Here is a 12578-nt window from a genome sequence, read left to right as displayed (position 1 = left end):
ACTAAGACTGTCGAAAAAGCATAGGAGGATGCCTGCTAGTCGCGAGAATGCTGAGTTTATAGCAATGTCGCCGTCATCACTATAAAAGCACAACTCGCTCTGGAACCTCCTTGAATTACTAATAATGACTCCCGCAACCTGAATTAAACCTAGTCCAAGCGCCCGACCTGAACAACTCGCCATGAAGGTTGAATCCACTACAACAATGGCCGACTGCCAGGGCGCCACTACCAACACCTCAACCAATCCCACCCACCCCATCAACAAGCCGCTCTTCCTCATAGCCGTAACCCTCATCCAACTCGTCCAATCAATACCCCTCGGCGCCGGCATCAACACCGGCCTCTTCATCGCCGCTGCCCTCTCAGGCCCATCCTCCTCCTCCTCCTCCTCCTCCCACACCTCCGCCTCGGGAGGAGCATGGATCACTGCCTCCTACCCCCTCACGCAGGGCACCTTCGTGCTCATCGGCGGCCGACTGGGCGCCGTGTACGGACACAAAACGATACTCGCCGCGGGCGCGCTCTGGTGGGTCGTCTGGGCACTCGCCGGAGGCTATGCCACGGATCTTGTGTCGATGTGTCTGATGAGGGGATTGTGTGGGATGGGAGGTGGGTTGATGACGCCGAATGTTGTGGCGCTCATTGGGGTGAACTTCCCACCGGGAAGAGTCAGGAATCTCGGCATGGCTCTGTTTGGGGCCGCGGCGCCGGTTGGGGCGGCCGGTGGGAGCCTTGTTGCCGCTGTTGTGGTGCAGTTGGCCGGGTGGAGGTGGTTGTTTTTTATGCTGTGAGTGCATGTCGGCTGAGAGCATTCTGAGTGGTCTGGTGCGACGAGTTTCTTTGCTGACTGAATGCTCTAACTGCAGTGGTCTTCTTGGGGCGGTGGTCTATGGAATTGCTTTTGCTGTAGTTCCCGGGGATGAGCCTGTCGATGCAAACGGCATTGTGGATTACGCGGGCGCGTACTTCGGAGTTGGGGGCCTCACCTTGTTCAACTTTGTTTGGAAGTAAGTCAACCACTCATTGTTCAGTGGCACCAAATCCGGTATGTGCTGACTTCGTTTCTAGCCAAGCGCCCGTCGTTGGTTGGGGCGAGCCGTATCAGATCGTCCTCCTACTTGTCTCAGTCCTCCACTTTGCCGCCTTCTGGTACTGGGAGACTAGGGTTGCGGGGGAGCCGATCCTCCCCTTCAACATCTGGAAGAGCCCTTCCTTCGGCATTCTCATGATTACCATCTTCTTCTCCTACATGAGCCTGGGCATCTTCTTCTGGTACATGAACGTCTACATGCAGACCATCCGAGGGGACAGTCTGATTCAAACCGGAGTCCAGTACCTGCCACTCACCATCGTCGGAGCGATCAATTCGTTCTTCGCTGCCTGGCTGGTGCCCCGTGTCCGCTTGCAGCTCATCATCGGCACAGGCTGCTTCGCCATGGTGGTCATCAACGTGCTGCTCGCCACCATCCCCGCCGACATTACCTATTGGGTCATGGCATTCCCCGCCATGCTCGTCTCGGCTTTCACCATCGACTTGATCACCACCAGCGCGCAGATCATCGCGAGCAACACAGTGGCCATGAAGCACCAGGGCGTTGCCGGCTCCCTCGTCGGCACTCTGCTTAGCTACGGCATGAGCACCGGTCTTGGATTCGCCGGCACCGTCGAGATGCACACGTCTGAGCATGGGGTCAACCTGCTGAGAGGTTACCATTCGGCCGCTTACCTCGCCGTAGGCATGTCCGGGTGTGCGCTGTTGCTGTGCTTCTTTATTCAAATTCCTAGAGACACAATAGAGGGATGGGTGGTTGATGACATGCCGGCGGCCGAGAGAAGGTAGGTCTGAGTTTCCCGGAAGGTTCCGGTTAGGGGTAGACCTCGGCTACAGACGAAAGGATTTGACCAAAACTGAGCAAGGCGTGAGGTACTCATTGTAATCAGAGTTCATAGACATGGATGCGTTGCGAGTGTAGCAGCTGGGAGCCCTGAATTGTTGCAATGCTGGGTCGTTCTCATTGATACAACCCTTGAATCTAGAAACGATACGCTGCGGTCACAGGATAACATAACAACGGCAACGTTGCAGAGTTTGATTTATTTTGAGAGCTTTGAAAGCAATGTAACTAGGGCACTGATTCCTTGGGCACGGTGGTAGCGCTTAAACATGGTACGGTCCCAAGTCCAGTCAAGCCCTTGAGGATATCATTTAATGTTGCCACGAAACTGGAACCTCCCTTTGGGTAACTATAGTCAGCGCCTCCGTCTTAGTCGGCCCGAACCACATGTGATTCGGCATTCGAAGCCGCCAGTGTCTGATTCATTTCAAGTTACCTCGGCCTCTGGACTCTTCCAGAACAATGCGGCTTTGCCGTCTTTGGTTCTTGAAGTTAACTATCAAGGTTCCGTTTGATCCGGCCCAGGAACCTGGATCGCCTAATTACTGCTGTATTCATTATTGAAAGGGGTAAATGCTCCTCGCTCACTGAGGTAGGCTGCAAGCTTCACCTCCTGACGGCGGAAATAACGCTGCTGCAACCGTATTACCGGGGATGCTCCAATGTTAGAGAGGACTGGGAGACAGTGGAGGTGTTGTTCCTCACCATCACCAGGCTGCAATTTGGTAAGGTCACCTTACCTTGGGAACTCAGAGGCTCAAACTGGCGCTCCCTTCCACGGTCCCCTCGTCCCGTTCTCTTCACATCAACTAGCGTCTAATATCTCATGCAAGCATCTCCATCTTACATGGCACTTTGAGTTTGGCATCCCTCCCTTTGGGCACTTGACGCTGAAACACGCACCCCTGACCCCAGAGCTACCCCGACCCCTCTAGGGTAAGCAACGAATCACAACCCCCCACCATTGTCTCGACCTTCCTCATTCGTCCACAAGTTGGAGAGCTCCAGCTCGTGGCCCGGTATCCGGTGATCTCAGCTGCATGCCAATGCCGGGCACGCGGAGATTATAGCGGAATTGAGTCTTTGTCCCGGGATCGCCACCAGCTCCCCAAAGGCCAAGCTCCTACAATACCACGGCTGCTGTAGATTTTAGTAAGTCTGATAAGCGCCGAGATGGTGTGCCAAGGGCGTTGCATGTTACAAGACCACGGCCTGCTGATGTGTTGCCGTTTTCAATGCTGATATCAAAAGTTCCAGTGTTGCGATGTTCGGCCTCTTCTCCGGATCGTGCCCATAAGCCGGCTCGAGTTTCAGCCTGGGGAGCTGGATGGTGGGGCATTCAACAGGAAGAGAGCTAGCTAAAGGGCACGCGAGCACGAGTCACATTCACTATACTCTGTGATTGCCATGTCAACTGAGAATTTCTGACAGCAACGTTGCAGTTCGAGTCTTTGAGACCATTGAGAACGGGAAACATGGGAAATATTGGCGGTTCTGGAGATTCACTCTGGGCCGTGGAAACGTTGAGTCGGCTCGCTTGAGTGACAGGAGGCCTTCAGGGGCAGCCCAAGGATGGAGATTATTGCCTACAACCACATCTTCAACTTCCAGTCATGTGAGGACGGTGAGGAGTATAAGGCCTCACATTCCCCCCGGTGTTCAAATCAGCCTGATGAGTAGCCGCCAGACAGACTCGTAGGCAACGGTCACCTGCAGAACATATCCTCCGCTTCCCATCATGGCCCTCCCGTTCAACATGAAGCAAGCAGCACTCGCTGCGTTGTGCGTCTGTGCCACCCTCGCCCGTGCATCGCCAGTCCCTTCGTACAATGGCTCGGCAGACGTCGAGATAGACAAAAGGCAGTCACCCGGCTACCAGAACGCCGTTTACTTTACCAACTGGCACGTACCTTAGCACTATGATATCCCAAGCCGACTGGTTTGACCGTAACTGACATCTTGATGTTCAGGGGCATCTACGGCCGCAACTACCAGCCGGCGGATCTGCCGGCCTCTCAGCTCACACAAGTCCTCTATTCGTTTGCCAATCTGCGGCCGACTGGCGAAGTATTCTTGTCTGACACCTGGGCCGACACCGACAAGCACTACCCGGGAGATTGTGAGTCTCTGCTTCTACCGCTGACCAATGTACCTCGAGGCGATCTGACGCGTCACAGCCTGGAACGACGTGGGCAACAACGTCTACGGCTGCGCCAAGCAGCTCTACCTGCTCAAGAAATCCCACCGCCAGCTCAAGACGCTGCTCTCCATTGGCGGTTGGACCTACTCGCCCACCTTCCCCGCCGCAGCGAGCACCGCCTCCAGCCGTGCCCTCTTCGCCTCCTCGGCCGTCCGTCTCCTGGCCGACCTGGGCTTCGACGGCATCGACATTGACTGGGAATTCCCCGCCAACCTAACCGAAGCCACCAACTTCCTCCTCCTCTTGCAAGCCGTACGCTCGGCCCTCGACGCCTACGCCGCGCAGCACGCGCCCGGCTACCACTACCTGCTGACCATCGCCGCTTCTGCGGGACCGGCAAACTACAAACTCCTCGACCTCAAGGCCATCGCCGCGACGCTCGACTTCGTCAACCTCATGGCCTACGACTATTCCGGGCCCTGGGTGTCCACGGCCGCCCACCAGGCCAACCTCTTCCCCAGCAACAGCAGCACCACGCCGTTTTCTACTCAGGCCGCGATCCAAGCCTACCTCGCCGCCGGCGTGCCGGCGCGCAAACTCATCCTCGGCATGCCCATCTACGGCCGTTCCTTCGCCAGCACGGACGGCCTGGGCAAACCCTACTCGGGCCCGGGCCAGGGGAGCTGGGAGGCGGGCGTGTACGACTACAAGGCGCTGCCGCGGCCTGGCGCCGAGGTGCGGTACGACGAGGTCGCCGGCGCGAGCTACAGCTACGATGCGGCCTCGAGGGAGTTCGTGACGTTTGACACGCCCGATATGGTCAGGCGTAAGGTGGAATGGCTGAAGGGGAAGGGGCTGGGTGGGAGCATGTTCTGGGAGGCGGCGGCGGACCGGAAGAATTCCGAGAGTTTGATCGGGACCAGTTTTGCTGGGTTGGGAGGAGTGGATGGGGGGATGAATTGCTTGAGTTATCCGGACAGTCGGTATGATAATGTCAGGGCTGGGATGCCGTGAGTTTTGGATGGTAGCTTGTTGGGAAGTGCATGTTGCTATGGGAGAATAAGGTAGGGGGTGCGAGACGTACGGGGAATATTTGTGCAGTTCTGGGTTCAAGCCTCGTTTCATTTCTGTTTATTATTTTTGTGTATAGTTATACTGCAATGCTTCCCACTCGATATTTATCTCATTAACCTACCTTAGTGATAGGACATAAGTTGCTAGCGGCGGTATCTCAAATTAACCTTGCAGGCTCCATAGTCGTATCCAACTCCGCGGCGGATTGAGTGGTGGTAGTTAAGGACAACGATCCCTGCCACAGGGGGAGTACTCTCTAAACCTAGAGTACATTGTCCTTACACTCGAAGCAGCTTGACAAGTTTCCCCGAGTCCGAATGATCGGAGGAAGGTACCGCTTTCCCCTCCTCAATCCCCGATTCTGGAGCAGGTCTCCTGCTTGTAGCAAGAACTTGCATTTCGGACGATCTAGATTGGGAATAGTAACCTCAACAACAACTGATGTTATATTGCACCGTTCCGAGCCTGGTTGCAAGTTGTTTACCAGCAACATCACAGCAACGTCATGTCAACAATGATAACGGCCGGCCGATGGAAATACCGCTCAGACTATTGTGATGTAATGACAACGACATTGATAGCGCTCGGCCGTCTGATGGTGCCGGACCAGCTCAGGGAATCGGGCCACTTGTGGCATGTGAAAGTGTCAGCGATAAGAACACGGGGTTTTCGGAATTTCAGGACGACTTCGATGTCCTTGCCTAATCTCGAGTATGTTTACTAGAGTATGTTTTATCTAAGCCAACGCGACAAGGGTATAAAACACGGGTCTTCCCACCATAGCCGCCTGCTCCAGTTCAACGATTCTCCAGCATCTTATTCCTCGGTTCATTGTGAGCACCGCTGGTCATGGCCCCCCACATCAAAGCGCCGTCGATGGACGGCATCAACGGTCGGGACGTGCACTCGCACCTGGAGGAGCTGCTCACTGAAGCTCGGCGCGATATCCTCAGTCAAACTGGCCGCATCGTGCCCGATTTGAACTTCCTGCTCGGCGCCGGTGACCTTGCTTTACACCGTTTACACGGCGGTCTGATGGACGATCGCAAGTACCTCGTATGTGTCTTCAGACTTAACAATCGCTGCAATCCCCAGTAACTGGTGTACGTGAAATGAAATACTAACCGCAGCACACTTGTGGGACAGGTTGAACAAGTCATCCAACTTGCCGCATCACTGCCCAATGGCTCCAGGCTCCGCAGCGCCCTCAACGCGAGTTCATCGACACGCTGTGGAAAAATCTGCAGCATCCACCGCTTGCCTACCTAGGCAACGAGTTCAGGTACCGCACCGCTGATGGTTCCAATAACGTATGCTCCCCCTTGGAAAGTGGACGAATATCTGGAGTGAAAGCCTTATGACATTGGACTCGACAGAACATCATGTATCCTCGCCTTGGCGCCGCCGGAAGCCATTACGCTCGAAGCGTAGCCCCAAAACGTCACGTACCCATTAACCGTCCCGACCCATCCATTATCTTTGACAGTAGGGTGTGCCTTTTTCAGATACAACATGCAATCCGCTGACATGATATAGCTCTCCTGGCGCGGAAGGGATCGGCAAGGGAACATCCGACAAAGGTCTCGAGTGCTCTCTTCCATTTCGCCACCATCATTATCCACGGTGAGGACCAGAAGCTAGCTCACCTTATGCTACATTTATACTGATCAGGATCCAGATCTCTTCCACACGGACGAAAAAGACAACACAAAGGTGAAGAATTCGTCGTATCTAGACTTGGGCCCTCTCTACGGCCACAACCAGGCCGAGCAAGACAAAGTCCGGGCATTCAAGGACGGACTGTTGAAGAAGGACGTCTTTGCCGAGCCGAGACTTCTCGGTCAACCGCCGGGTGTTTGCGCTCTCATTATAGCCTTCAACCGCTTCCACAACTACATTGTCCGGGAGCTCGCCATCATCAACGAGAGTGGCCGTTTCAGCCTACCCGCTGAAGGCCAGCGCGACTACAAGGAGGCTCTGGAGGATCGGGATAATGCTCTGTTTCAGACTGGAAGGCTGTACGTTGCAGAGATGCCGAGCTTCCCCGACTATTCCTGGGTGCTAATCAATCGGCGTCGCAATTGCACACAGCATTACATGTGGTCTCTACATCAACATCGTTCTTGGGGACTACCTCCGCACCATCCTGAATCTCAACCGCAGTCCAGTTCAATCGGACTGGAAGCTGGACCCGCGAGACGACTTTGCGGACGTCTTTAATGCCGAGGGGACGCCTAGCGGAATCGGCAACCAAGTCAGCGTCGAGTTCAATATGATCTACCGGTGGCACAGCACTACGAGCGACGCCGACGTGGCGTGGCTCAAGAAGTTTACCCGCCAAGTCTTTGGTGATCAGTCCAACGTTGGTGAGTCAATCTCAGGCGGGCGACCCCGAGTTGGAGCGATATCATGATTTGCGCTGACGAACCCGCTTTTCTTTCCTTCTAAAGACGACATGTCCATGGAAGAGTTTCGGAATGGCGTGCGCAAATGGGCATCGGACATGCCCAAGGAACCTGAGAAGTGGACGTTTGAGGGCATGAAGAGAACTGAAGATGGCAGTTTCCCTGATGCCGAGCTTGTCAATCATCTCCGGGCTGCGACAGACAGCGTGGCAGGTAGGTCGTTGACTGTACAAGAACCTTTTTATGTGTCTAACTTACTAACGCGCTTGCCTCCCTCCTTTTTAAAGGAGCGTTTGGCGTTTACAATATTCCCCCGGCTCTGAAAGTCATTGAGATGCTGGGCATCCAACAAGGCCGTGAATGGGGCCTCGCGTCGCTCAACGAGTTTAGAGCATTCTTCAAGCTCCAGCCATACTCCACGTTTGGTAAGACAAAAAGGCTCTAGTCACGTATCTGCGGCAAGATCGAAGCTGACAACAGGTAGCCGAGATAAACTCTGATCAGTCTGTGGCTCATGCATGTAAGCTCTTCTCCTGCTGATGCAATCCAAGTCATTTGCGAGTGTGGCTGACCTAGGCACGCAACAGTGGAGGCACTGTACGGACATCCAGACAACGTTGAGCTCTACCCGGGGATTTTGTGCGAAGACACTAAGAGTCCCATGGCCCCGGGGTCTGGATTGTGCCCTGGGTTCACCACTTCCTTTGCCATCCTCTCTGATGCTGTCGCTCTCGTCCGTGGGGACAGGTTCTACACACTTGACTACAACGTTTCCAGCCTGACCAGCTTCGGGTAAGCCATCATGCATCTGGACAAATTCAGTGGGATATGTCCCAGTTGGCAGCGACCTAACTTGAACGTCATCACAGTCTTGATCAGGCCAGTTCGGACCCCGAGGTCGCGGGCGGCGGAGTGATGTACAAGCTGCTGATGAGGGCTTTCCCTGGATGGTACCGTGGAAATAACGTGTACGCCCTGTACCCATTCACAACTCCCGAGGGAAGCCAGGAGATCTTCGCGAAGCAGGGTACTTTGCAGCAGTTCGACTTCAGCCAGCCGGCATTTGCCGGCGGCCGTCCGCACCCGATCACGACATGGCAGGGCGTTGTCCATGCGCTGAAGGACCAAGAGCATTTCCGTTGCTCATGTACGTAAAAGTGACCGCTTCTACTACCATTTTTTGTGCCCATGTGGTTCAAACTGACACAATCCAATGATAGGGGGCCAGCGCATATTCCAACTCACCCACCACGACTACATGCTGAGCGGCGACAAGGTCGACAATACCCGCCAGAGACTCCTGGTCAAGGAATGTCTGTACGGTCCCGAAGACGGTCTCGCCCAAGTGCGTCACTTCTACGAGGAGATCACCACCCAACTCATTCTACAGAACCGTGACAGTCGCAAGATTGGCGATCGGTACCAAGTCGACATTGTGAGAGAGTAAGCATTTACCTTATGACATCCAATGCCGCCCCCCTTGATGTCAAACGTGCTAACAACATGGGCTTCGCTCCTCCCAACCCCCAAAAAAGTGTGGGTTACCTTGCCCACACAGCCTTTGTCGGCCGCTTCTTCGGTTTCCCGTTGCAGAGTACCGGGGGCGGGCCGGACAGCTACACAGAGCGATCGCTCGCCGACGCGCTGGCCCACCTGTTCGCCTACGTCTTCCTCGACCTGGACCCAGCCGAGTCGTTCAAGCATCGAGCCATCGCCGGCCGGGACACGGAGCGGTTGGGCGAGGTCATGCGCAGGGTGGTGACCGACATCAAGGCGAGACGACGGCGCCGCCTGTCCATCAGCCAGATGGTGTTTGGTGCAGCTGCCAAATCGGCGGGCCGCTCCGACCCGGCGCTGCCCAGCTACGGCGCCCGACTCGTCGAGAGGCTCCTAGACGGATTGGGAGGCAGCATCGAAGAGACTGTCTGGACCATCATTCCGACCGCTGCTGTTGCTTTGGCTCCTCAGGCACTGGGCGTAGGTTTTATCTCCTCTCCAGTTTCCTCCCTTGGCGGTGTATATTAAATGGTTCTGTCTCTCGTACTCACGGTATGTGTGATTACCTAGTGGGCCCAGTTGATCGATCTCTACCTGTCCGACAAGTATTACCACCACTGGCCGAAGATCCGGGACCTTGCCCTATCGGACAACCCGGATGACTTTGAGAAGCTGAAGAAGTATGCTCTGGAAGGGTATGAGTTTTTCCCCCTTCCCCCTCCTTCTGGGTAACTCATGAATCTTTCTCATCAAACACTTCATGTAACAGCTTTCGCCTCGCCACCCCAGCATTCGGCACGATCCGGGATTCGGCCGCAGACAAGACAGCCGTCAAGGACGCGTCCCGCGTCGTGGCCGTCAAGAAAGGCGGCGCGGTGTTCGCGGACTTTGGCGCCGCCGGCGTCGACCCGGACAAGTTTCCTGACCCAGACGAGATCAAGCTGGATCGGCCCGACGATCTCTACATCCACCACGGTTGGGGCCCGCACTCCTGCATCGGCCGCGACATGGCGACCGTGGCGGCGGCCAGCATGCTCCGCGCCGTGGCTCGGCTGGGCACCGTGCGCCGTGCCCCGGGCCCGGCGGGCGAGATGAAGAGCAAGACGGTGAATGGTGCTTTCAAGGTCTACCTCTCTGAGGATGGTAGTGCATGGGTGCCTTTCCCTACCGGTAAGCACAATAGATTAACCCAGTTTGGGTAGCCTTCCAACACTAACATGTCGATACTACCTAGTCAAAAAGGTCATCTTCGACTATCTCCAGACTGACGGGCGTTAGTGAGTGCCCCGCTTGACTTTGGGATGCCCCTTGATCCTTTGGTATGTGCGTTGGGTGGGATTTGTTGTTTGAAAACAAGAAAAAGTGATCGATTCGGCCGGCAGATTGGAATGGTGAGAGTTACGGCCAGAAATGTGTCCCGGTTACCAGACGTTACAGATGGAGCATAATAACCTGAATGAACTATGTAACGGTCTCAGGTAGTATATTGCAACTAGCTGATGACGACTCTACGAGTACACTGAACTTGGAGAAGAAAAGGAGAGACGACAGACTCTGGTAGCTCGCAAGCATACTTATCCTCGTAGGCGCGCTGGTCTGAGCGCGTTGCTAGAAGGTTCGGTGTGCTGCTGGGCGAGTGGAAATAGGTTCATCAGGGGTCTTGGTGTTGGCCGAGAGTCGCCGAGGCTCACACCGGGCCCAGCCCGTTACAGAGGTTGTCCATTTTTATTGAGGGTGAGCCTGGAATTAATCTTAATCTTTCTTAAGTTAATATTATCATTATCCCTACACCGCTATGCCCTAGGGCTCGCGAACCTTCTACCACTAAAACCATGTGTCATGTAACGGTCTCTGGTAGTATATCGCAACTAGCTGATGACGACTCTACGAGTACACTGAACTTGGAGAAGAAAAGGAGAGACGACAGACTCTGGTAGCTCGCAAGCATACTTATCCTCGTCGGCGCGCTGGTCTGAGCGCGTTGCTAGAAGGTTCGGTGTGCTGTGGGGCGAGTGGGGAATAGCCTCATCAGGGGTCTTGGTATTTGCCGAGAGTCGCCGAGGCTCGCACCGGGCCCAGCCCGTTACATGTCACGACGATTGCGCCGTGCCTGCTAGGACCCACGGGTGGAACCCGGCATGTGGAAAGCACGGGCCCCTGTGGGTTAAATATTCTGCACCTCGCTGCCGCGAGATCTGTTCGTAGCTCCTCGAGCTATGTCTTGACAATCAAGCCTGCCCGTACCTGACGGAATAGAGCTTAGACTGTAGTTTAGCCCGAATACAATTGTCATTGGATTGTCCGCCTGTCCCGCCGTGACACCATGCCTGCAAGGTTGGACTAAAAACCTCTGTCTCCCATATACCAGTCTGAAGTCTTGAATCCACCGACTACAGCGAACAGAAAGGCGCGGATAGTCGACTAGGCCAGCGATACGATCCTAGTTCTAGCCGTGCAGCTAGCCTGTACTCCAGGAGCCTCCCAGAACATAGTAGCGACCCTATCACCTTCCTTGCAAGCCTTCTCTCTTTGGTTGCCCACCCGTCGAGAGCCCTGTATAGGTCACTCTGCGAGCGTATCTCTGTAGCCGGCCAGGTCCTTGGCTTCGGTAGTTGGTGGCACCACACAGCTAAGTGTTCCACTGTCTCCCTGTCCTAGCCGAATTCGCAGTAGGGGGTAGGTATTCGAGAGACCCTGCCCGGAAGAGGAAGTCTTCAAGGCCTATAGCCCCGGTTCGGGCCTGAGTGAATAGAAAGTTCTCGGACTTTGTGAGGCCTTCGTGTCTTTCTACTGCCCTTTTGTCAAGTTTCGGCCGATGATCGGCCGGTTATACGGTGGGTAGAGCCTTATTCCGGGCCCTGTACCGTTGTAGTCGATTGGTGATCTCTTGGGCCCACCTAGCCTTCCAGGCCTTATTGAGAGGCTCTGTAGAGTCAATGACTTGGGCTCTCCAGGCTGCAATACCCTCAATAGCTTCTTCACTTGCTAGAAGTTGCATTGGCGCTTTGGCTATAGGTGAATATTAAATAATACATAGTTACTTATAAGGTCTAGACCTTTAATCGACGCATATGAGATAGAGAGAGTATACGACGAGATATAGAGGTGAAAAATATCCCTAGATATATGTGACGAATCTCGAAAAACCAACTTCTGAAACGGACTCCTGAAAGTTTAATTTGACAACGGGGTGAGGTTCAGTGAAGCCAAAGGGTTCACAACAAGCAATGTCCAAAGGTACTGACAATCTTGCACTTGAGTTGCTTACTGGAGAACTCCCAGAGTCCTCCAGAACGAGTGACTATATACTTGGTAGAGCGTTCATGATCGCCCATGATCGCAGTCTACCTAGAGCTATCCTTGATCACCTTGGGTAGCCAGCTACTCAAGTCTACCCTTGATCGCCCGGCCCCCACGGCTGCAGTGGGGGCCTCGTGCGGTTCCTGCAGTTATATCTTGTGCGCCACTGGGCTTGTACATATGGTTAGCTCGTGAGAATATATTAATTATATTATATTATTCCTACACCGCTGTGCCCTTGGGCTTGCCGGACCTTCAACAACTT

The 12578-nt window shown here is 54.6% G+C and overlaps 3 protein-coding genes across 3 annotated transcripts; all 3 read left to right on the top strand.

The window, feature by feature from the left end:
* Positions 1 to 205: 205 nt before the first annotated feature.
* N657DRAFT_582895 (MFS general substrate transporter) lies at positions 206 to 1842 on the top strand (the record flags this gene model as incomplete). Its single annotated transcript, XM_062789640.1, has 3 exons — positions 206 to 789; positions 869 to 1009; positions 1071 to 1842. 3 exons carry the CDS (start codon positions 206 to 208, stop codon positions 1840 to 1842), a joined length of 1497 nt encoding a protein of 498 aa, XP_062642614.1.
* A 1793-nt stretch (positions 1843 to 3635) lies between these two features.
* Positions 3636 to 5051, top strand: N657DRAFT_659338 (glycoside hydrolase family 18 protein; the record flags this gene model as incomplete). The annotated part of the gene is made up of 3 exons (XM_062794973.1): positions 3636 to 3799; positions 3868 to 4016; positions 4075 to 5051. The coding sequence occupies 3 exons, from the start codon at positions 3636 to 3638 to the stop codon at positions 5049 to 5051; spliced, it is 1290 nt and encodes a 429-aa protein (XP_062642613.1).
* Positions 5052 to 5960: 909 nt separating this feature from the next.
* Positions 5961 to 10291, top strand: N657DRAFT_684872 (heme peroxidase family protein; the record flags this gene model as incomplete). The annotated part of the gene is made up of 16 exons (XM_062796728.1): positions 5961 to 6167; positions 6305 to 6421; positions 6488 to 6596; positions 6648 to 6734; positions 6790 to 7129; positions 7203 to 7477; positions 7562 to 7729; positions 7804 to 7941; positions 8001 to 8036; positions 8104 to 8308; positions 8386 to 8663; positions 8737 to 8959; positions 9052 to 9493; positions 9584 to 9708; positions 9783 to 10183; positions 10248 to 10291. 16 exons carry the CDS (start codon positions 5961 to 5963, stop codon positions 10289 to 10291), a joined length of 3195 nt encoding a protein of 1064 aa, XP_062642612.1.
* Between the last annotated feature and the right edge of the window lie 2287 nt (positions 10292 to 12578).

Source organism: Parathielavia appendiculata, assembly GCF_033297405.1.
Source record: "Parathielavia appendiculata strain CBS 731.68 unplaced genomic scaffold N657scaffold_36, whole genome shotgun sequence".
Classification (NCBI taxonomy): Eukaryota; Fungi; Ascomycota; class Sordariomycetes; order Sordariales; family Chaetomiaceae; genus Parathielavia; species Parathielavia appendiculata.
Note: the sequence above shows the minus strand (reverse complement) of the source record. Positions and strands in the feature narration are given on the sequence as shown.